This window comes from Lissotriton helveticus, chromosome 10, assembly GCF_964261635.1.
Source record: "Lissotriton helveticus chromosome 10, aLisHel1.1, whole genome shotgun sequence".
Classification (NCBI taxonomy): Eukaryota; Metazoa; Chordata; class Amphibia; order Caudata; family Salamandridae; genus Lissotriton; species Lissotriton helveticus.
Genome location: NC_136071.1, coordinates 1,180,663,157 through 1,180,688,993, shown reverse-complemented (window position 1 = coordinate 1,180,688,993; position 25,837 = coordinate 1,180,663,157). Strand labels below are relative to the sequence as shown.

The 25,837-nt window shown below is 42.0% G+C and overlaps 1 protein-coding gene across 2 annotated transcripts in view; it reads right to left on the bottom strand.

The window, feature by feature from the left end:
• LOC144784917 (vomeronasal type-2 receptor 26-like) overlaps nucleotides 1-25,837 on the bottom strand; it is a 112,102-nt gene that overhangs the window by 68,736 nt on the left and 17,529 nt on the right. Inside the window, exon 2 of one of the 2 annotated variants that reach the window (XM_078664030.1) lies at nucleotides 13,484-13,607. The exons of the other annotated variant lie outside the window; for it this stretch is intronic. Within the exon in view, the coding sequence (XP_078520156.1) occupies nucleotides 13,484-13,607 (124 nt within the window). The remainder of the gene's footprint in view (nucleotides 1-13,483; nucleotides 13,608-25,837) is intronic. 2 annotated transcript variants of the gene reach the window in all.

Below are 25,837 nucleotides of genomic sequence, written 5' to 3'. Positions count from 1 at the left end.
TATTCATTAAAAACAGGTAACCATAAAAGTACACATAATTTTCATAATAAAAGAGCAAATTGCATTATAATAGGGGACAGTCATAAGGGAATTAAATAAAATATAACATTCTCCAATACGAATAGATTTACGAAGTCTAAACAAATTGTTGAAAAATTCAGAGATAGTTGCTACAGTCAGTACGACATCCAATTTCTGTAGTACTAAAAAAGCTGGGCGTCAACGGTTAGCCTCCATCTCCTTCAGTATAGGAACAATCAGTCTTTTTCAGGGTAAAGAGTAAAACTTACAAAAAATAAAATATGAATGTCCGATTGTTCGGATAAATCATCACACGGGCATTTCATTAGATCACGCGACCAGGTATTTATGACAGGGAAACTAAAAACTCTAAAAACAATATTTAGCCTAAAGCGTGTTAGAACGAACTGCTCCTGATCGCTCATGCGAAGAGTTAGGTATGGTTGTATTTTACCCTGTGGCGAAATCATTTGGTGAGCTAAAACAGTCTTTTTCTTAATTTCCTCACTTGCTCTTTTCTCTTCTAGGTATCTCATACAATGATTTTTCAAAGATTTCCTAGAAATATTACACATTGAAAGTGGGTCATCAAAATAAGTCTGGTAGCCCATTTTCACTAAGAAATCTTTTACATAAGCAAACCATTTTATCCTACTCACGTGTGCAGAACTTAACACATCCTTTATAATGGCACGGTTTAATACACCATCCTCATTAGTCCAGACCCTATGCCATAATAGTATTGGCTGGGCACTAATTGTGTCTTCGATATACGGTTGGCCGAGTTCCATGTGACATGTTCTCAGCACACTGGATTGATTTTACATTGTCATACCCCATAAACCAGCGCCATAGACAACAGTGGAAATACATGTAGCATTAAAAATTCTTACAAGTTCAACAGTAGGTTTTTTCCCCATCTTTTTTGCGAAATTTTTTAAAGCCATAATTCATTCTTGCTTTAATGGCACATGCCCATGTGCCGGCTTCGTGGAACAAAATGCCTAGGTATGGGAAAGTGGGGGTGGAATCTAAACGACTAGCATTAATATACATGATCTTTTTCCTTTTGTTGATGCCTAAACCACAATTAATGGAAAACGTGTTGGTACAATTAATCTTCAGATCTAAATTTGACATAAAGGTTTTAAAAGATGTTATCAGACGTTGAAGGGGAAGGGGCGTTCGAGCCATAATGACCGCATTGTCTGCGTAAAGAAGCGCAGGGATCGGTCTTTTAGCTACCATAGGTATGTCCCTGGACGCTTGCAATAGACTTTTTTCAAGGTCATTTATATAAAGTAGGAATAAAAAAGGGGCAAGGACGCACCCCTGACGTACCCCGTGCCCTATGTCAAGCGATCTTGTGCATTCTCCATTTCTACCATATCGTACAGTTGCAGTGGCACCTAAATATACTTCTCTAGGGAAATAAATAATGTTTTCTTCCACCCCCAGATTTTCTAAAATCACCCATAGTTTACAGTGTCAAACACAGTCGAATGCTGACGTTAAGTCAACGAATACTAAGTAAATACTCTCCCTCCTGGCCCTAGTGTATTTTTGTTGCAGGATGAATACATTTAGCCCTTGATCTATTGTTCCAACCCCTTTATGGAACCCATACTGGAGATTGTTGATAACGGTGTTATCTTCCGCCCAACTTTGTAGTGTAGTTAAAATAATTCTCCCGAGGATTTTCATGGAAGAATCCAGTAAGGAGATTGGTCGGTAGCGCGTACATTGTTGCCTATCTCCCTTTTTAAATATGGGCACGATAACAGAAGTGAACCACGAGGGAATCAAACCCATCTCGGTGGAGGCATTAAATAGTTGGACTAGAATAGGGCCCCACAGCTAGATGTTACTTTTAAACAGATCAGGTGGTATTCTGTCTGGGCCCGGAGCTTTGCCTCCCCGTGTTGCTTTAATGCTCGCAGTTACCTCTTCCAAGGTGACGTCCAGTTTCATACCCTTAGCCCTCAATTCCCCCATACTTAAAGGTGGAGATTGTTGCACCATATTTAGGGTGCTATACAGTTGGGCGAAATGGTTTACCCATTCCTCCTCTGAGATCGCGATTTCAATGCATGCTTTAGTATCATCAGAGAAGAATGGGGCATTTACTGCTTTCCAGAAAGCAGTTATATCACTACTCTCTGAGGCCTCACATAGTGACTCCCACACACCCCTTTTAATGGCTGCTTTCCTTTTTTTCAGTGCCTCGTAATAGATTTTCCTCGACTCCTTAACCAATAGGGAATCACGAGGGCCCATGTGCAGAGCGTGTTTAGGTTTCGTGTGGACCTTTGTACATGCGGAATCAAACCAACTTCTAGTCACCTCCTTACGATTTTTTGATTCCGCCCATAAAATATCCCTGATATAAGATGCAATAATGTCGAAGTGTTTGAGAATTCCCTTACTGTCAGCATTCTCATCCAAACAAGTCAGAAAACTTGTCAAACACCTGGACATTAAGTTGGACACAAAATCATCAGGGACCACCCTACACCATTTAAGGGAATAACTGTTCTGTCTTCTCAGGGTTACGTCCGAGACAATCTGCCTGCAAATTTGGCCACCACCTACTTCCCGAAATGGGTTTAAGATCTCCATAATTAGTGGATAATGATCACTTAATGCACTATTAATAGTCTGACAAGTTATGATCTTACGTCCATACTTCACAGGAATAGAATAAAATCAATTATAGTGGACGCACCCCTACCATTAAATGTCGGATTGAAGGGAGACTCTCTTTGGCCGATTTCATTTGTGAACCCCAGATCGCCAGAAAACAATATCATTTAACAAATCCCCGCACAAAGTGTGCTCAAAATGTGTTATGTTGGTATCCTGATCTAACATAATACCGCAAACTCCTTGTCGTCCCATTTTGCAAATTGTACAATTAAAATCACCCCCCAGATGACAGATACTTCTGTAGAATTTGTATCAATTACCCTTTTTATATTGGTACCCATATTTTTTAGGGTTACTTCGATTTCACCTGTGGGGATTTTATTATAAAAATTAATAATTATGACAGACGCCACTTTGTTAATAGCTATCTTCACCAGTTGATAGTAGCTATTATGCACAGGTTGTTTAACTTCCTAATATTCAACTGGTTCGATAGGTATGTGCACAGAACCCCTTTAGCCCTACCATGTGCCACACCCACTGCCGGTGTAAACAAAGTGTAATATCCACAGAGATGGAGTGGCTCTGTACTCCATGTCTCCTGGAAACACAGGATATCATACCCATTTACAATATTTTGCCAAATAGGATTAGTTTTTTTAGCTCTAAGGCCTGTCATGTTCCAGAACATTATACGACATGGTTCCCCAATGTCTGTAGCAGTAGTTGGATTACCTGAATCTTTCATTACTAGGGGCTCCCCCAATGAATCTCCCCGTGGAATTAAGTTCCTGGATGCGTCAATTTTGCCAGGAATATGAGTACCTATTGCAGTGAGAGAATTAAAGAGTCCATCCTTATATGTAATGTCCCTGTGTCCGCTTCTAACCATAGCGCAATTCTCTGGAAGATCGTGCACATCCCGCTGCGTCTCCGCAGACCCCTCCCTGCGCCCCCTCTCTGTCGTCAGGACACAAGTCCCTGGTCTTTCTAGTATAGTTAGATTTTCACCGTGGCTGGATATCTCTTTCGTAAGTCAATCAACCGCCTCTAAGCCTGATAACAGGGAAAATTGATTCGAGGTTGGGATATTAAAACCATTAAAGTAGGGATCAACTAGTCTGGCTGTATGGTAGTTTCCTGGGTGAAATCTTGGCACTAACGTGTCTTGTAATCTAGGGTAAAAGTAGCCAAGGTCCCGCGGGACTATGCCACCCTCCCCTCCCTGGGCGCACCAGCCTTGGATGTAAGCAGTAACGCCCCTATTCTTACAGGTAACTATGACCAGGTCCCCTGCTGAGTTTTTTGGCCTATGTCCCAACCACCCAACTCTCCTTACATGGAGAATTTCCCCATCTATACATGGTGGTAGTGGTCTATTCTTGCTTAGCCAATGGACTACTTTGTTTTTCAGCTCATAGTATCCCTCTAGTTCCCAGTTGCTAATTCAGGGACCCCCGCAAGGACAGCTACATATGGAGCTGCCTCAGGTGGTAGGTCAATGCGGGGTAAGGATCTGTTTCTTTTTCCATCATTACTATTTTTCATTTCTCTATTAGAGGCTTCCTTAGCCAGTCCCACAGTACCTTCCTCTCTCTGCACTAAAACACCATTAGCGTTATTCAATGGTGTCGCAGTGTTAAGTAGGGGCGGTGATGTCCGGGCCACCCCACTCGGGTCATTTCTTTTCTCCAGCCCAGATGTTATGATTTGCTTAGCCTAATTCAAAATCCGGTTATGTGGGGGGTTAACCACTTTATTTATAAGTACGCTATTAGACTTTACCACTTCCTCTATTGAATCCAACTTCTCCCCTATTCTCTTTATTCTTTCAACCAATGGTATTATCAATGATTTCAAAAGTTTTTCTGTTTTATCAAATACATCTTGGGAGTGGGAAGACAATAAGGCAGACAAATTTACCACTGTTTTCCTAGGAGCTAGGCTACTTTCCTTAGGTGGACTTGTATATATTTTGGGGGTTTTTGCCAATCTTCCCTTATGATTACCCCCCCCCCGCTTTCGTTTAGGTGTAGGCCTTTGGCCTTGCGAGATAGGTTTCAAGCTATCTTTAGTTATTGTATTTAGGATGAGGGATAAAACACTCTCCTCAGATATAATTTCTAGCCTAGGCTCCATACTTAAGTTTTCTTAGGAAGATTCCCTGCTCACTGCTCTAGAGACAGCCTGGGAAGGAGAATGATGCAGATCGCTATCTGCGATGTTTAAATCCTTATCCATACCAAAGACTGAAGGAAAACTTGGCGGAGTAGTGGCTAGCTGAATTAGGCCCAAGTAGGACCGTTTATTAAGTAGAGGTTCTAACGATAGTTGTGTGTTAAATAAATGCCTTTGTTGTTTGTGGTGTGTTGTGTTGTAACTTGCACATCTTGTTTAGCTCTGTGGATTTTCATTTTTGCATTAACGCTGTGTTGTTTAGCATGCCTCCTTTGCCAGTCTATTGCAGGCCTGTTTCAGTTCATTGTTTTATAGGCCTCATGCTTGTTTCTTGTGACTGTGAGTGTCCATGTGGTTGGTGACCATTTGGTGGTGGTAGATATTATACGTGGGCTGCTTTTGCCGTACAGGGCCTAGGCCTGCATATGTTTCCTTTGTTCCTTTTGGCCTAGGCTTCTTGTTGTTGTGGGTCTGGCCATGTTGCCATTTTGAAGCCAGGCAGTGTGCTTTTGCCATAGGCACACAAGCTTGTGGCCTAGTCTGCCAACAGGCCTTTCATCCAGTAGGCTCAGAGGTAGTCACTGGTGCATGAAACAACTTTTCCTCAGTGTTCTGTTGAATTTAAATATCATTTAGGGCATGGAAGGCTTGGAATTGAATTGCAAAATGTGTTTTTTTGGGGTATTTCACATTTTTGGTGTATGTTAAATAAATGCCTTTGTTGTGTGTGGTGTGTTTGTTGTGTAACTTGCACACTTTGTTTAGCCCTGTGGATTTTCGTTTTTTTATTTTACTGCATTAAAGCTGTCTTGTTTAGCGTGCCTCTTTTGCCTGGCTATTTAGGCCTGTTTCAGTTCATTGTTTTCCAGGCCTCCTGCTTGTCACTTGAGAATGTAAGTGTCCATGTTCCTAGTGGCCATTTTGTGGTGGTACTTTAGTAGTGTGCTGCTTTTGCTTTATATGGCTGCATGTCTTTCCTATGTTCCTCTTGCTTACTGCTTCCATCCATTCCTTTGCCAGCTGCAGCTCCCTCAATGACGTGATGAGCAAATAATTTAATGCCAAACAAACAGGTTCTACTTCCATTACTTTTGTATTTTGGTTTTTGTTCTTCTTCTTTCCTATCCTTCCTGAGAGTACACAGTAAGTATACCATGAAAGGCCTTGTTGTCAATGTCTCACAAATGGCTACACTGTTATGTTTTTTTTTAACTTAAACAGAGTTAAAAAACATGTAATAATATAACAATAACAAGTGTGACATCCACACACTAAGTTATATATTACGTTTGTTTGTTTGTACTAGTAGTAACTGAACCACAACAACAAATGCAACATTTCACTGATGTGCTTCTCCTGGCTTCTTTGCTTTTAGGTGCACAAAAAGACAGAGGAGGAGGTGTCATCATCACCCGTTGTACTGCCAGACACAAGTCCTGCTGCGCACAAAGTCACATGACGTATCGCCACAGACATCTCTGCAACTTCTGCAACAGCGTCCTGCTGACATCTGAAGAAGATGGCCCCAAAGAAAATTACCAGGTCCTCCAGTACCAAGAAAGTTGCCAGTGAGAAGAAGGAACAGAAGACGGAAGTGGCACTTAACAAGACTGGTGTGCCGCCCACAATGTTTTTTGGGAAACAAGAAATTACGCCTGCATTAGCGGTGTCCGGGGACCAAGCTGGGAGCAAAACCTCTACATCAGCGGGCTCACCCCACAAACCTAGGCCCAAGCCCATGAGTGTTGCAGAGGTAGCCAGTCTCCCAACAAGCAGTGTTGTTGAAATGTCATTATCACAAAGTAGTACCCAATCAACACAGGCGAAAACTCTGCAGATAAGTGGGCAACAACAGCCGCCATAACAGCCACCAAAACAGCCGTCACAACAACCGCAACAACAGCCGCCACAACAGCCGCCACAACAGCCTCCAGAACAGCTACCACAACAGCCACAACAACAGCCCACAATAGTAGTTGATCCTTCTGAAGTAGGAGCAGTTCAGGAAATCGAGCTTCCTGCAGATGAAGAGGAGCAAGCCACTTTTTCAGAAGATCCATTGTCTTCCAGATCCCCAGCAAGGAAAAGAAGGGTTAGTCCATCAACTTCTTCTTCAAGCCCCGCTTCTGATGATCTAGATGCCACTTGGAATGCACCAACTCAGTCTGAGAGTGATGCAAGCCACAAGACAAGGCTAGTAAAAAGGAAGGTTCCAGAAAGCCTTAGAGTTATGGAGATAGATGTAGAAGAGGGGGATGATGATGATGACTAGCCTGTCATTACGAACATCACTCCCGGCTTGGAGGAGATGGAGATCAACATTACCACCCTATCAAAAATTGCTGCGAGGGATGTAGCACAGTTACAACCAAGACAGGTAACACCAGCTTCCATATTTGCATTTGCTAAGGCCCAACAGGGACCTACATCAAGGTCAACCACCACCTCAGTAGGTAGTGGTACTGTAAGTGCAGAGTCAAATTCCACACCCCCCTCCAATTCATCTGGCATTGAAAGTGGCATCTCCAGCAGCACCAGAAAGTACAGCTGCCCAGTTTGGGTCTTCTTTTCGGTTAGCAGTACGGAGAAGAACATTGCTAAATGCTCAATTTGTCGACACGCTGTTAGGCAGGGTAAGCTTGGTACAAACAATGGTACCGGAGGCCAAACAAGTCATCTAAAAAAACACCACATCATCCAGTGGGAGGCTCACCTACTTCGCTTACAAAAAAGTAAAACTGCATCCATTGCTGTTGGTGGGGATGAAGTAGAAGAAGATATGATTGCAGTGGAAGGTGAACAAGAGGGAGACATTTCTATCCCTGTCCCCAGCAGTGTAGTGGTACTGCCCACATCCTCAGTAACATGGCACCATAGTAAGAGTCAGGCTGAGATACCAAGGCAACAGAGTACTGCAATGAAAAAAAGTGTGTCGTTGAGCCTAACTGGGTTCAAGAAGACAGCTGCACCACAGAGGAAAATATTCCAGCCTACAATTGACAGCATGCTTCAGTCACCTGCATCGGTGACACAAGAAAAGAAAAAAATACAGGCTACCATTATCAGCATGTTTAGGTCAGACTTGCAGTATGAACGCAACCACACAATGGCACATTTGCTCAATTTGAAGCTGGCTAAAATGTTAGCGCTGAACCTTCCCCCTTTTTCTTTTGTGGAAGGGGTGGGTTTCCTTGAATTTGTGTCAGCCATCTGCCCTAAATGGAAAGTTCCCACTTGGTCCTATTTCGCCAGAGTTGCTGTTCCAGCACTACATCACGATGTGCTGGAATTGCTCGGACAAGCTTTGCAGCAGAGTGTTGTTCACAATATCCACCTGACAACATACATGTAGACCAGTTGCCAAGCTACTGATTACATATGCATCACTGCACACTGGATCTCTTTTGTGGGAGTTAGAGAAAAGATATCTGAAGCAAGTCTTGTTGACACTGCTGTGATTTGTAATGCTACTCGGAAACACGCTGTTTGCCATGGAGAAATCTTATACTGCTGCAAACATTTTGGAAGAGTTTAACAGCAAGGTCTTTGAATGGCTGTGCCCAAGAGGGATTAACATTGGTTTTGTTGGCACAGATAATGGCAGTAATGTACTTTAGGCCATGGAGGATGATGCCTATTTCAGGGTCCCGTGTTTGGCGCAATGCATTAACATTATTGTTCAAGACTTTCTGAAAAAAGAAGCCATAGTCAACAACTTACTGACCACCTGCCGAAGAATATGCACACATTTCAGCCTTTCTTTTAAAGCCCGGAAATGTAAATATAGAATGCCAGTCAAAGCACTCATCCAGGAGGAGGCAACACGTTGGAACTCAACTTATTACATGCTTGACTGTCTGTTTGAGCAGTACAGACCAATCAATGAATATGTCATGCAAAGAGGGGATGCTACTGTGAAAGGCATGACCCTTCAGATGGACCAATGGTGCCTAGGTAAATGCCTGACAGAGATGCTTCTTCCTGTCGAGGTCTTCACATGTGAAGTCAGCAAGGATGACTGTACTATGGGCCAAACTATCCCATTGTTGTACATGCTACAGCAACAACTGAAGGAGGTGACTATAGCGTACATAGGTGTGGAGGAAAAAAAGAAGCATATGATTTGGTGGAGATCTTACCCTGTAGTTTAGCTGAAAATACAAGGGTGCAAACTAAGATTGTGTCAAAACAATATTACACTTGTGCCACAATTCTGCATCCACGGTACAAATCGGCACTGAACAGTAAGACATTAATTCCTTTTTCAGAAGTGGATGTTGCCCAGTAAAAAAGTTGGATAGCTGAGGTAGCCAGTCACTTTGAAAATGAACGGCTGGCAATTAAAGGCCCGCTACTCAAACCCACAACAAGTGCTGCAGCAGGGCATCCGGTGTCAAGTTCCACTTTAGAGCCTGAGGGCAGTGCGTTTTGGTTCAGAGCGGTCACCAACACTATTGACAACAACAGCAAGACCCGGATCATCAGCCCCAGTAAAAACTGCACAGGATTGGTATTTACAGCAAGGGCTTGCTAGGTCTAGTGCTGATGTAAAGGAAAAAGAGGCCAAACAAACTGTATCACCCCATAACATTGAGTGGATGGCCCAGTCCTATCTGGATGATCCACAGAGGTCTACATTGATCAAAACCCACTGCGGTATTGGTATGGGAAAAGGAACCAATGGCCAGTGCTGAGCAGGCTGGCGATAAACTATCTGGCTTGCCCTGTCGCAAGTGTCTCTTCTGAACGTGTTTTCAGTGCTGCTGGTGCCATTGTAACAGTGAAAAGGACCAGTCTCTCACCCAAAAACGTGGAGAGATTAACCATGATCAAAATGAATCAGCACTTTATAACACCGAATTATACAATACATGAATCAATGCAGAAAGAGGAGGATAGCAACTTAGGTGATGGGAGGAGTGTGTTAGATGAAGATGACCTACTTCTGGTTGAACCCCCAGAGTTTGAAGATGAGCTATACTTCCCTGACAACTAGGCTTGAACTTCTTACTTTCTTCCTCCCTTAATGACTTTTATTTGTGTGTCAGTCTTTCTGGTTAGAAACTTCGAATCACAACAAAGCCATCTCCACCGTCTTCTAGTCTTTTTATTGCCATATTGCAGTTGCAGCTGTCTGCATTTCTCTGAAGTCCACTCCTCCGAATCCTGCTCCTCCATCCTCCTGACTTGCCCTAAATCAATTTCCCTCAAGACAGATGATGATTGGATGTGGAATAGAAGAAAAAAGAAAATGTTGCCTCATTGAGTCCCTCCAAAATAACTAATTGGACATGATGACTACTATAGCTATCCTCCTTTCCGAGCTGAGAGAGACTAACCCTTAACTTAAGATGAGAAGGAACAGGTAATGAATGATGGCATGCCTTGGATGCTGACTGAGTGATTTGTGTTGTTGTTATTTCTTGTGCATGAAGGAATTCATTGTGTACTATTATTTAATCTACACACTAAAATTAACTCAAGTCAATGTTTTCCTTCTTGTTTTTTAAGAACAAAATTGTACTCGTACTGCAGTCCGAGCAATTTCATTTTGAATATGGAATGTAGACTCACTTTGTACACTACACACTGAATTGGATAATAAGATGATGATGACCACAGTGACATATATCTTCGCAGTCGCTCAGTAGGATTGGAGATGATTGATGGAATAAGTCAGGGTATTTCATGATTGGCATATAAGGTAAACAAGTCAACAACAACCACACCAGACCTACATGTCTGTGTAGTGGTGGAGTCGAGTCGGGTGTAGTGTTATGACTGACAGCAGTGCATTGATTTAGTTACTTAATTTGTAAAATCCTATGTTGCTGTAAATGGGCTTTGTCTGCCTCTGTCAAATAATTTAAGCTAAATGGAGGATGGGTCACGGGTGCCGTGGGCCTGCTCTGTCCTGTTGTTGTTGTTGTAGGTTAATGCTGGAAACTGAGTAGACATGATGTATCCTACCCATACCACCACTGAAAGTGTTCTTGTTGCACTCCACCGTAATTTATGCATTTTTTATCTCCTTGAGTTTTCAATGTCCCTTTTGCTTTTCCATCTACAATTACAAGCCAGACCTTACCCTGTGCTATACTGGGAAAAACAACTCACACTTACCTTACCAATCCACATCCGCCAGGCAGGCAGTGGCGTCACCCAAGATTGATGGACGGAGCGTCCATGGAAGGGAGGACCAAGAGGAATGCTGAGATGCAACTCCCCAATTTAGCCAGGATAACAACATACAGTAACAGTATCAACATTCAGCATCTTTTAAATAATTTGATTCATTTTTTATCTTCAATCACTATGACTGTGTGTTGCTGTTATTATGTTTGCTCTCTGCTTATAATTCATAGCTATAGCCTTTTTAAATTTTCTTTGCTATCTTTAAAAGTAAGCCGGGTACAACAGAACAGAAACTGTATGTAATTTGGGTCTCTCTGAGGGCAGACAGGCATGGTTCATTGCATAATATACTGCAGCCCTGTACTGTGTAATTGTCTAGTAGTAATTAGTAACTACTACTTTATCTCTTATTAACTATCAAGTTATCAATATCATCATCATGCATGCATTTCCTTTTTCTCCCTTAACAGATTTATGGATATGGTTGTCTGCCAAGATTGTGATTTGTTGTTTGTCCATGCGTAGTGTTTTTCTTTGTCAAACCTTTCCCCTTAAACCCCCCTACCCAACCATTCATCAAACACTAACCCTCTTCCCCAGGGCTGTGTGATTTATTGAGGTGTGACTAAATTAAATGTACACCAATAATTTATTACGCGCTTGCTGGGGCGGATGTGGCGAAAGCAACACTAATTCAATTTCAAGGCAGGGCGAGGATCTTCTTCTGCTTGCCCAGCCATGCTCAGTATTTTTAAATTGCAATTCAATTTTTTTCCAAAGGAACCTAATCCATCATAATTAATTTCCGGCATTGATTGGATTCATCAACAGCACTAAAGGTTATGCTTGTGTCGAGTTCCAGGATATCGGACCACCTGTGCATCAGCTGGGTATCGGTACTCCGGACATCAGAGCAGCAAAATACTGCCTGGCTCACCTTTCCCCACCACTGACAATGCTCCCAGAGCCCGTACCTGGTCCCAGGCCTGCAGCCTCCACCTAGGGTTAAGGGGAGGTAGTGCTGCACAAAAAGAAAGAGTGTGGCCTCCTCCGCCTCACCAAATAAGGCCCGTGCCTGCACCCCTTGTGGGCGCCACCTTCCGCAGGGAGGGCGGTCGCGGATGCGGGCAGCTTTGCTCTTTCCCTTGTTGCCCTTGCTCTCTCCCTTGGGCATGGTTCTGGGACTCGTGGTGGAAAATAAAAGGAAGGAATTAGAAAAGTAAGTAAAGAAATGACAAAATCAAGTTATAGAAAAAGGGTGAAAAAGTAGTGGAAAAAGTCACAAAATAGTAAAAAAACCCTCAAAATATAGATCCAGGAAATTAGGATAAGGTGCCGTTGTTCTGTCCTCTAGTGCTGTTGTACCTTAGAATGCATACTAAAAGTGTACCCTTCCTGCACAAAATTCAATGTTTGACAAAGTTTAACATTTTACTACTTTGTATGTGCAGCACACCTGCAAATTTGGAAATATTTTCTCCAACTTTACACCTGCCTTGAGCATGCATAATTTTTTCATGCTTATCCCTTTCTGTTAAAGCTAGTAGATAAGCATTTGTGCTGACATTCAAGGGTGAGTACATGCGGACATCCGTATACCACACATGGTACGCCTCCATGGCATAAACTAGCTCATTAGGGCTACTGTCCAACTCAATTCAGGATCCGCACTGAAAGTAAGCCTCAATACAATACTTTGCACCAGGTTTGCACCACTTTTCTGATGCAAACCAGGAACAAACTCTTATAACATGAGCTCCATAAGCGTAACACAGTGATTACAACCTTAGAATAATGGTAGATTGAGGGGAATAAACATTAAGGTTCTGAACCTATGCCTTTGTATTTGCATGCAGCACTTTGTTGCCATTTCATTGCTTAATTTTCTATATTAGAAGAATTGTTAGTTATAAACTCAAAATAAGATGATGATCTCTGTGACAAAAGCAATAACTCACTTAGCTATATCCAGAAAATACTAATGTGTGTACAGCACATCCCACATTGTGCTTTGCAGCAGAAGTAATAACACTCTAAGCTAATATGTCATGAGTCAAAACTGTGACTAGACAAATAGCAGATCTCTCCCTACAGTGCTTTGAGCTGTAGAGATATCAAGCCACTGAAATTATACCCTGAAAAATCCTGTGCATACAAAGATCTCTGCAGGCTGCTCCTTTATCGATTCAGCCTGCCATGCAGGGGGTGCACCCTTGATCTTGGCTTATGGCGCAATGACGCTGGTCACATTACCCTAAGGCCAGCACTGGTTGGGAGAGAGACCAAAAGAGAAAGGGAGAGAAAGAGATTGAGGATTGGTTTCCTGATTTTGGCAGATCCTAAAATAATGGTATAATTCTGTTCAAATGTATGTAAACTAAATAAATACAGTCTAAGGAGACAATTCACAAAGGTAACTCACACGTGTGTAATTTACATGTGTACGGTTTCTCATTTGGGTCTTTGGAAAGGACTATTGGTTGGCATGCAGTGTATCACCTACCATTCTTGTTGGTAATCTCTCCTTCTGAGCAAGGGCCACAGTTGTAGCAGCAGACAGGCTGGCCCTCCAGGGGGACCTTCCTGTACCCAGGAGGACAGCTGTTACTGCACACAGAGCGAGGGACCTGGAGAGGAAGGGCATATGTGAGAAATTAACCAGGAGATGTGGGGCACATGTGAAAGCATCCATGCAAGGGATCCATTGAGGGGGTGATGGTGTAGTGTAGTTCCTATATCCCTAATAGGCTCTGCGCATTGGAATAATATACACTATAGATTTGACATAGGACTGAGCTCAGTATGTCTCTATCGAGTACATTAAACTTAATTACTTGTGTGTGCCAACTAACTCAGAGGTCACTAGAAACTTTCTCGAATTAACAAGAAGCGATAAGTCTCTGACAACCGGATAAACATGACAAGTTTGTTTCCCTTAGAGTCGGAACAATATCTTCAGAGTTGTGGAAACAATAGATAACTATTTCACTCAGTCAATCATGCATCCTTCGATTCTACAGAGTTGCATAGAAATAGAGAGACGGGCGTTTCAATAAAAGGGTTTATTGAACAGTCTTATTTCTCATGCAAGAGATATGAACTGCTACAATCGTAAGACAGAATGCGAAGTATAAAACGTATAGCGTTAGCAGTAATATAAAATAATACTGTAATAGGATGATCTGTAACTATGACATATGTAAAAATACATACATAAATAACACTGGTTAGAATAGTCAACCGGTGCTTCTAAAATAATTTTACCCCAGTGTACCTAACCTAAGTCTAGTACCAGGGAAAAAGTAGGTGCTGTTTTAGCTATAGTTTTGTTTAGTTTGGTTGTGCCATGACACTTACTTTTCTGCATTCCTGCATTTCTGAACGGAGGACACAGACCCAGAGAGACGAACCCTTCAAGCGCACCAGGGCACTTGGTACACGAGGTTTCCCGCCCACTCCTCGCCGCACCCGCTTCGCGGGTGCCGCATCGCTGCTCTGTTACAGCGCCAGCAGCCTTCCAGGAGGACACGCAAGGACCCATAGCGGCAAGGCGGTAAGGGGCGCGAGGCACCAGCAGGGCTGCGAGCGTGCGGGGACTTCATTTCCCAGAAGTCCCTGCGAGACCAAGGAAGAGCTTCCGGTCCGCTCTCCCTGCTGGCCCCGCCCCCCGCCCATCAAAGTTGCTCATAAAGCGCCCCAGCTCTCGCCATCAGCGGGACACTTACTTTTCTGCATTCCTGCATTTCTGAACGGAGGACACAGACCCAGAGAGACGAACCCTTCAAGCGCACCAGGGCACTTGGTACACGAGGTTTCCCGCCCACTCCTCGCCGCACCCGCTTCGCGGGTGCCGCATCGCTGCTCTGTTACAGCGCCAGCAGCCTTCCAGGTGGACACGCAAGGACCCATAGCGGCAAGGCGGTAAGGGGCGCGAGGGTGTACAGTCATAATATCGAGTCAATTATTTCGACTGGACAGAATATCGAGTAAAAAATATAGAATGGACATAATATCGACTAGACATAATATAGACAACAAAAATATCGACTAGAGAAAATTAATATCGAATAGAATGGACATAATATCGAATCAAAAATATAGAATGGACATAATATCGACTAGACATAATATAGACAACAAAAATATCGAATTTAAGGTAAGTTAATAATAATTTTTATTTTTTGTGTAATATAAGTCTGTAGCGGGTTGTGGGTTTATAGGGGAATAGGGTGGGAAGTAATTTAATTCTAATTAATTAAATATGTTAATTTATTTATTGATATATATTTAGAATTAATTGTTAATTAATTATTAATTGGTAATTAATTAAAATATAATTGGTAATTAATTATAATTGATTAATTGATAAATATTTTAATTTTAGTAATTTATTTTCTGTAGCGGGTTGTGGGTTTATAGGGGAATAGGGTGGGAAGTAATTTAATTATAATTAATTAAATATGTTAATTTATTTATTGATAATAATTTAGAATTAATTGTTAATTAATTATTAATTGGTAATTAATTAAAATATAATTGGTAATTAATTATAATTGATTAATTGATAAATATTTTAATTTTAGTAATTTATTTTCTGTAGCGGGTTGTGGGTTTATAGGGGAATAGGGTGGGAAGTAATTTAATTATAATTAATTAAATATGTTAATTTATTTATTGATATTTTTTTAAAATTAATTGTTAATTAATTATTAATTGGTAATTAATTAAAATATAATTGGTAATTAATTATAATTGATTAATTGATAAATATTTTAATTTTAGGGTTCAGGGTCAGTTTTCAGTTTTTGGGTAAAGGGGTATTTTTAGGGTTCAGGGTCAGTTTTCAGTTTTTGGGTAAAGGGGTATTTTTAGGGTTCAGGGTCAGTTTTCAGTTTTTGGGGTAAAGGGGTATTTTTAGGGTTCAGGGTCAGTTTTCAGTTTGTAGGTAAAGGGGTATTTTTAGGGTTCAGGGTCAGTTTTCAGTTTTTGGGTAAAGGGGTATTTTTAGGGTTCAGGGTCAGTTTTCAGTTTTTGGGTAAAGGGGTATTTTTAGGGTTCAGGGTCAGTTTTCAGTTTTTGGGTAAAGGGGTATTTTTAGGGTTCAGGGTCAGTTTTCAGTTTTTGGGGTAAAGGGGTATTTTTAGGGTTCAGGGTCAGTTTTCAGTTTGTAGGTAAAGGGGTATTTTTAGGGTTCAGGGTCAGTTTTCAGTTTTTGGGTAAAGGGGTATTTTTAGGGTTCAGGGTCAGTTTTCAGTTTTTGGGGTAAAGGGGTATTTTTAGGGTTCAGGGTCAGTTTTCAGTTTGTAGGTAAAGGGGTATTTTTAGGGTTCAGGGTCAGTTTTCAGTTTTTGGGTAAAGGGGTATTTTTAGGGTTCAGGGTCAGTTTTCAGTTTTCGGGTAAAGGGGTATTTTTAGGGTTCAGGGTCAGTTTTCAGTTTATGGGTAAAGGGGTATTTTTAGGGTTCAGGGTCAGTTTTGGGTTTTTGGGGTACAGGGGTACTTTGTAAAAATAAAGTAAAATTACATTTAAATTACATTTATTTAATAAAATTAAATTATATTAAATTATATTATAATATTTTTTATTAATTTATATTCAAAAAATTATTATATACTTACCAATACTTATGTTGTAATGGTATGCGTTGTAAAGGTATATGCGTTGTAAAATCTTGCGTTGTAAATGTATGCGTTGTAAAAGTTTTTGCGTTGTAAAAGTTTTGTTGTAATGGTAGGCGTTGTAAAAGTATGCGTTGTAACGTCATACATCCCTGGAGTGGGAATAGTAATTTTAACCTCTACGCTATCCAGCGCTTTCCCTACTGTTGCACCCACTGGAGTGGGAGTAGTAAATTTTACCTCTACGCTATCCAACACTTTTGCTAATGTTGAACTCACTATAGTTGTAACAATAAATTTTAAACATTTTCTAAAATGTTATATATGTTTATTTAATAATATGTTTAAATATATATATATATATATTACCTACTGGCGGTCGCCAGTAGGTATATATAGTTAGGATTTTTTCTCTATGGGTTTTTTGAAAATTCTATGTCTAATAACTTTGGCGTTTGTGGACGGAATTGGCTGAAATTTTCAGGAAAATGGCACATTTTGTTTCTGAGCAGCCCCTGAAAATTTTGGGGGGGTTCGTCAAGGGGGGGCCGAGAAAAAAGGGGGGTCCCAAAACGCGTTTTTCCCATGTTAATTTCCATAGGGCGGTTGGCCTCACTTTTAGCCCGAACGGCTGAATGGATTTGCACGAAACTTGGCAAAATTGTAGGGACTGGTAGCCCGATGTGCCTTTTGTAGGTCTCAATATATGTGCTCCAGTGGATTTTGAGAAATTAACGTTTAAAAAAAGATATATATCTGTAACAGCGGACTGGGCAGCGCTCTGGTTCGCGGACTTTTCGCGCAACGGAGCTTTGTGAAGCGAAGCTGATTGGTTCTCCGGCGTCTGTCAACATTCCAAACAGTCCGTAGCGGCCGCCATCTTGTCTCTCGGTAGGATCGAGAGACAAGAGGAGGTCAAAACAAAGGGGGAAATAACTATAAGGGGGCATAGTAGATCCTCGCTGACCCCCTAGGTTTGATGTGGAGGTTTTAAAAGGGCCCCGCGGGGCAAAAAAAAAGAATAATAATAATAATCGAACGGCTGAATGGATTTGCACGAAACTTGGCAAAATATTAGGGACTGGTAGCCCGATGTGCCTTTGCTAGGTCTCAATATATGTGCTCCAGTGGATTTTGAGAAATTAACGTTCAAAAAAAGATATATATCTGTAACAGCGCTCCGCTTCGCGTAACGGAGGTTTGCGAAGCTGATTGGTCATTCTGTCACTGGGCTATAGTTGGGCTACATCTGGCTGATATTTGGGCTACATTTGTTTTTTTGTGTGTCTGGCGGCCATCTTTGGGCTACATTGGGCTACATTGGGCTTCATTGGGCTACATTCGGCTAATTAGCAAATAGCTCATCGCAAACTAGGAATGGTAAAGAATCGCTATTTATTCCTTAAAGTTCGCTATTTAGGAAATGCAAAAAACTTTGATGATATATATGGCGGTTCATCTCTAACAAGATAAGTAGCATAGGGATACATTTATGATGACTGGCGCATCACCAGGGATGTGTTAGTCATTCTGTGCCGCTGTTCCGTCACCTATGGTGTGCTGCATTTACAATGCGGCGCATCATGGGGCAAAAACAGCACAGATGCGTGATGTATCTGTGCCGTAAAGGTGGCGCATTGCTGGAGTTGTATCGCAAGTGTGATGAAGCTCCAGCAAGGGTCGGGGGTGCCCCTGTCGCAGGGTTTCTGTTCTCACACAGAACTGTGGACAGAGGATTGGAACCTCGGCGAATGCATTGCTAGAGTTGTATCGCAAGTGTGATGAAGCTCCAGCAAGGGTCGGGGGTGCCCCTGTCGCAGGGTTTCTGTTCTCACACAGAACTGTGGACAGAGGATTGGAACCTCGGCGAATTAGGGTGTCCCAAAACTCACGTTAGTAATCAAAAACTCCTTAGCAAGCTAGGTACAGTGTCACATTGGATATAACAAACTCTCAATGTTTAGACAATCCAGAATATGAACTTATAGTACCTCAGGATACGTGGAACTCATGAACAGTCGGTCGTTATAGATTTCTTAGAAACCAGAAAATGGAGTTAAGAAGAACAGATGTGTATTTGAAATGTTTATTTACTAATGCCGTCTTCTCAGGCGTAGTACCTTAGATAATAAAAGTACACATATTATCAGTAGCAAAATTACCAGCATAGTTACTAGTACATAAAAAGTGAATGGTGATAGTATGTTAACATGCTGTAAATGAATAAGAGTTAGCAACACTTATAAGCAGCCGCGGGCCGTGGAGGGAGTTACGGTGAGGCAGGGAGGCGGGGAGGGGGAGAAGCAGGGTGGAGAATACAAGTACACATATTATCAGTAGCAAAATTACCAGCATAGTTACTAGTACATAAAAAGCGAATGGTGACAGTATGTTAACATGCTGTAAATGAATAAGAGTTAGCAACACTTATAAGCAGCCGCGGGCCGTGGAGGGAGTTACGGTGGGGCAGGGAGGCGGGGAGGGGGAGGGGCAAGGTAGAGAGGGCTCCACCCTGCTTCTCCCCCTCCCCGCCTCCCTGCCTCACCGTAACTCCCTCCACGGCCCGCGGCTGCTTATATCTCACCCTCCCTAATACACATATTATATTATTTGCTAAGAAGGTCTCTTTGTGTTGGTTTAGGGCGTGCCCATACTTTAGTGTCTTAGATTTGAAGGAATCACATCAGCATACACCAGCTCTCTCTTCATGTGAACCGCATCAACTGTTGTGTATGTGTGTTCGGCAAAGCAATATAAAACCCGCCTCATGCCCAGAATTGGCAGAAGTTGCACTTATGTTATGAGTATGAAGTCGTGGAGATCAGACCTCATAACAATTCTGTATCGTGTTGTTCTTGAAACTTTAGCACTCGCTGTACAGATATAGTTTAACAAGTAAAGCAGATAGTAGACCAATAACATATTATTCTCATGTAAACCACGATGAACTACTAGGTGGAAAGCTAAAGCAACAACTAAGTGTCGTGTGCAGAAGTTGCAAAAAAGGAAAAATGGCGTTTAAACCGGTAATGAGCCCATGCTAACTTAACACGGTGTAAAGATATCCAGGACCTAGATGACACCTCCTCATGATCCGGAAACGAACTGAATAAGATAATAGAAGTGCCATCTCATGAGAGCAGATTGCAAGTTTATATGTGGACGGTCCGCAAGGTAAAGCATTAAAAACTAGGAAAATTTAATGCTAAAGAAAAATAAAACAGCCAAGTACTTTATCGAGTCTTAAGCCAATAGGCAAGGTAAATAATAAAAACTTGACAAATAAGTTAATGAATTGTCAATGAAATGCTAGTACTGAGCATATCAAACATGAAAAAGGTCTATGACATAACTGTGTATGCAAAATAAGCTGCAACAGCCTCCAATAGGAAGTCACCGTCTTCATCCGAAAACAGTTCAGCCATCCAATTTAAAAGCGGAAAAGAACATACGTGCTCTCCCAGCACCGGATCCTCTATCACCATCAGAGGACAGCTCGGTGGGTTTTCAAGAAAGCTCTGTTCCAAGAAAGACTGTGCTGCCGCCAGTAAATTCCAGGGACCAAGTAGTCCATGCATCAATGCCACAGCCATAATCCTTTCGCCAGGACAAACCAACTCGTGAGTAATGATAGGAGTCATCAGCTGATTAAAGTCGACGTCAGGAGAAACCGGTCCGCAGAGACACAAATCAATGGCCCAATCGAAATCACAGGTCGGGCAGTGAAATACAGGCTGGATACAGGTGAAGTAGGAGAACCGAAAAGATAATCCATATGCCGTGCTTAATATCGCCAACGGCATTGTGCCATAATATTCTAGCATGCGATTGCGGAACAGTGTCAGCAGCTGCAGGGTCGGAGGTTGCATAGGAGGGACATCCATATTTAAAAATGTAAAAAAGCACAAGAGCGTCCGCTGGTAATGCAAGTAAAAATGCCAATCCACGAACCAGAGTGCAGAAAATACAATGAAAGGAAGCAGGGATGACTCCAAAGATTTTCTCAAATGAAGTCACGAGGCTACTGGTAACAACTTTAAAAAAGTGTGTCAGGGACTTTGTGGAGGATGCGTTAAAGATAGTCGGAAACATGTTGCTGAAATTGAAAGGCAAATCTTAATTGAAAAGGGTGTGCACCTCTGTACGGGTGTTCGCTATGTGAAGTACGAAAGTTTCACGGGCCGAACTCAAGGCCACCTCTCTCTGAGACAAAAGAGCTCTTATTCTTGCCATGCCGTTGAAACGTGTCCCAAGGTTGGTATTTGTGGCCAGATTGAAAACTCCCTATGTTCATGTGTGGGAGGAAATAGAACATTTCTGCAGCAAATAACCCGTTCACTTACTGTTACGATAAAAGGAATACTTTTAATTAACTCAGAACAATCTTCATTATTGAGCATCAAATAACTACCATTTTCCAACAACTTGAACGTGGGGATGATAGCAGGAACTGGCGTGCCTTGCAACACGCAAGCCATATTTGGTCGGTGTTTGTTGCATGAACCGTGTAACTGTATGTGCCTACACATTAGTGAATGATCTGGCGTCTCAGTGCATTCCTCTCCATTCAGATAAACTTCTTGATCATCTTTGAAACATCTGTATGTGTATGGAAGCGACCAGACCTCATGAAGAAAAGCACTACCTAAAGGTTCATAACGACCTATTGGTATATATTTCATACAATTTGAAAACTTATATAAAGCAAAAGGCAGCGTTATTAAACCGTGGATAAGGCATGTTGTCAAAAAACCCGCAATCCTCTGCTGATGATGTCACTGAGCATGTCATGAATGATGTAATATGTGACATCATCAGCAGTGGATTACGGGTAATAGTATCTCTAGTTTACTCCCCTATAGCTGTCTTTATTTTAACATAAGTGTGTGTTTCCCTCCCTTATACTTACTGTTTTTGGTTCGCTTCCAGTTCGCGTACCGGCGAGCGAACTAGGAAGCGAACTAAGAGAAATAGAGGTTGGCACAGTTCCAAATATTGTACCAATTTTTTAATAACGGGGAGGTAGTTCTGAAAAGAACTTTTTTTTTTATTTTTCTGAACATTTTTTTACTGTTTTTGAATTTTTCGGAACAGTTTTATATTTTTTTGGGGTTTTCTTGGAGGGGGCAATGAAAACGATTCATTGTAAAGGGCTCAACAGGAGCAACAAAACAAAAAAAAGAAGTATTTATTATTTTGGGCGTTTCGGACAAACTTGCATATGATAGTCAATAGCTCTGTTGATCAGAGTGATGCTTCTTTCTCCGTAGGAAATGAATCCATCGCAAAATACGCAGGTGTGTTTTACTTCACCAAATCTCATTTGTATATTTGGCACCATCTCCCTGCCCTCTGGTCCCGTTACTTCCGGTACAACAGATCTTCTGGCCATAATAGGGAGATTATCTAGGTCGTTCCGAAACTGTGCAGCACTGTAGTTGTTAGGATGCCACCTAGTCATATGGCGATGCATTGTGTAGTTTCCGAAACTGTATTTTTTGTCGGTCCCTCTGGACAGTCTATCTTGACATATAAGGCAAGTTACGTATCTTGCATTTACTTTTTTCTGACCTTTGGGAATTTTAAAAAATTGCCAAATGAAGTTTTCTTTCCGGTGAGACGTCCTGGGCTGCTCAGGCAAAAACTGCCTCTCTTCGTGCTCGTCCTCCTGTTCCTCTTCTTCTTCTTCTTGTTGAATTATAACTTGAGCAGGTGGTCCACTCTTCCTTGGATGTGGTGGAGGTGGTGGGGAAGCACCAGCTGAAGCTACTAAAGAAGCCATTGCTCAGTGATCACAAAGGGTCTTTCTCTCACAATGATGAAAGTCAGAGTGAGGAAAGAAGGAGGGATTTTCATCATTTGGGAAAAACAAGAGTTCTCAACCAATCAAAAGTGTTCATTTTAGATTATATGACCTAGTCTTACATCATTAGGAAACCAAAAGTGAAATGAACCAATGAAAAGTGTTATTACCAAGTCACATGACTTGCTGTGTTTACGTTAAGCGCTTTGCAGGGCCTCCCGGTTTGCTTCCAGAAACCTGCGCTTTGCGACTCGCTTCGCGTACCAGTTCGCTAACGTAGTACGTCATATGACGTATCACGCGACAACGTGAAACGTCATGCGGACGGGAGGCGTCACGATGTTGTTTTGTAACGCGGCACTTGCGGTAAAGAAACGTTTACCGGCTCGCGGTCTATTTCGCGGCATCAAGGTCAGCTAACGGGAAGCTTCCCGATTTGCGAAGCGGGAACGAAGAAAAAAAAATATTTAAAAAAAAAATTATTCATAAACATATAAAATATATTTTTGGATTTAAAGAAGAATACATTTTACAGCTACAGATATTAGCTGTTAAAAAACCAATGAAATTCACAGAAAAAACCATAGGTTATGGACCATATATAGTTAGGAATTAGCATTTACAAAACCTTGAAAATTCACTGAAAAAACCATAGGTTATAGACCATATATAGTTAGGAATTAGCATTTAAAAAACCTTATTTTACTCACACAAAACCATTGAAATTCCATATATAGTTAGTTGCACTAACTATATATCGTGCACCCGCAATCCACTGCTGATCATGTCACATATTACATCATTCATGACATGGTCAGTGACATCACTGATGACATCACTGATGACATCGGCGACCACGAACAGACTTAGCCTACCCAACAACGTCGATTTGTCAGCATCCCAATTATCTGTAACCCTCTCAGAATCTGATCTTGAGAATACCCCTGACATCTTCCCCGATCCAACACCTGAAGAAACCAGACAAATGAGAGGCAAGCGGGAGGGGGCTGTAAAAAAAAGGAAAGCAAAGAGTAAATCAGACCATACCACAAACTCTTTTATATCTAAACATCCGATATCGGTCACCAACAAAAATGATTTGGTGATTCCTGATTACTCTGCTCCCCCAACTAATAACGTGGTAACTATTCACCACGTACCGCGTGACCTCTGTGACACTTTAATGCCAGATTCGATAACCTCACTAGACACAGGCAGACAAAGAGAATCAGCAAGACTAATCACAGAGATAGCTTTTCTTCTAAATTCTCATATTCGTCCACTAGAAACAAGACTTACTAACATAGAGAGGCAGTTAACAAAAATCATTGGTTCCTTACAATCCATCCCCCTACAATCCTTACCTTCACAACCCCATCCCAAGCTTCCGTCAAAACCTGAGTCTACTCACCCCGCATCTAAGAAAACCGTAACTATACCCTCGCCAAAGTCCAAAAAGCAAACCACACTAATCCTCCCGGCAAATACTCCCATTCCACAAAACTTAGCTCCCACGCCCTTGGTTATCCCCCCACAAGCCAGTTCCCAACCAATACCAACTGCAAACCTTACTTCCTCAAAAACGTCTGCTCCTAAAACACCTGTGCCTAAAACACCCGTTATAACAACTACTAAGCCACCCCAAACAATAAATGTTCCGAGGGGGACAACCGAACAACCATCTACCCTAAATTTACCACCTGAGGCTACTCCATATGTGGTAGTCATGACGGGGGTTCCCGAACTTACAGGTGAGGGAACCGAACCCAACTGGTCGTTAAAGAACAAGGTTCAGTTCTGGCTGAACACAAACCGTCCCGTCCCGCCACCCTGGAAAAGTAAAAGTAAAATAGCTTCAGTATCCCGGACTCCGTGGGTAGGATATAGAAAAAAAACAATACGAGGAGACTGCATAGTCATTACGTTCGAGGATCCCAGCATAGCTGACTATATATGCTCCTGGGAATGCAACAACTCTCCCGGGGGTATTGTAACAAGACCCTTGTCTTATTTTTACCCGAAAAGGCATAATAATACTAACCATCAACGTAAATTTGACAACATGTGGAGGAAGCCAATTCCGCAACCATGGGAACTAGAAACCGCTGCCACCAATACTGTAATGCGACCCACTGAACCCATCAACTCTCGGTACCCACTTAATCAGAGCTACCACCAGAGAGAAGTCCCTTGGCAGTTCGTGGGCCTCCAAAACAGATTCGGAAACTGGGAGCGTTGGGAGAGACCACCTTACCAAATGCTTGGTCCTAACTATGAAGACACTATCAATGGGCAACACTGGCTAGGCTTTCCGACCACGAACAGGTTCAGCGGCCTGGAAATGGTCGATTGACAAACAACTAAACCCCCAGAGCCCTCGCCAACTACAGTAGTATCTTCACACTCAATCTTAACGCCTACTCCACCTATACCACACAAGTATAAGGCTGCACAAGATTGTGAACCCACTCAGCTCTCCATGGTCTTCTGGAACGTCGCCGGCCTCCGTAATAAGATTGAGGATGGATCGGCAGCGGTTTTCCTGAAGGACTATCAAATTATTTTCATCCAAGAAACATGGTCAACGGCAGCCCTCCATTTGGTGGGATACAGAACATTCACCTCTCCTGCCCTTCCCAGTACCTCGGGTAGACCGAAGGGGGGTCTGGTGATTTACATGGCTAATACAATTGTAGGCATGAAGATCATCAAGACAGACCTCCTTCCGAATTTTCAGATTCTCACATTCTCTGTAGGGAAAAAAACCCGTATTTCAACAGTAAATACATACAACAACTTGGATCCTGATAATTTTGTGAATGTTCTCGACCAAATCCAAGGCAAAATAACGGAACACACTTACTTTGAACAGAAAGGGGATACTGCTCACGTAATTTGGGGCGGTGATTTCAATTTGCACCCCTGCCCCATTATTGATACCTGTGGGATAGTAGACGACTCTGACAGTCCTTTAACGCACTTTATCCACTCAGAAGCAGGATCCGCCATGAACAAAGCACTTGCAGACTTGGACTTGCAAATTTTGAATCCCATACATCAAACAATCGATAAACTAGAGCCTACTTATTGAGGAAGGGGCCACGAAACCACAGTGGACTATATACTAGTTACAGAAGCTCTAAAACCGCAAATCGGAACATTCAAAATCTTAGAAAACTGCCTTAGCGACCACTCAGCTTTAACTCTAAGTCTCCAAATACATCACTCGAACTCTCCGATGGTAACCATAGCCAACACCTTATCACAGAACAGGCTCGAGTTGAACAAGACTAATGGCCTCACTATCAAATGGGAAAAAGTGGATCCCAAAATCCTTACGAAGAAACTAGTTACTCTTGCTTATAAAAACATTTCGATTTGTCTTGATCCCCAAGCAGCGGCCAATCAAATACTGGAAAACTTCAATGCCATTAT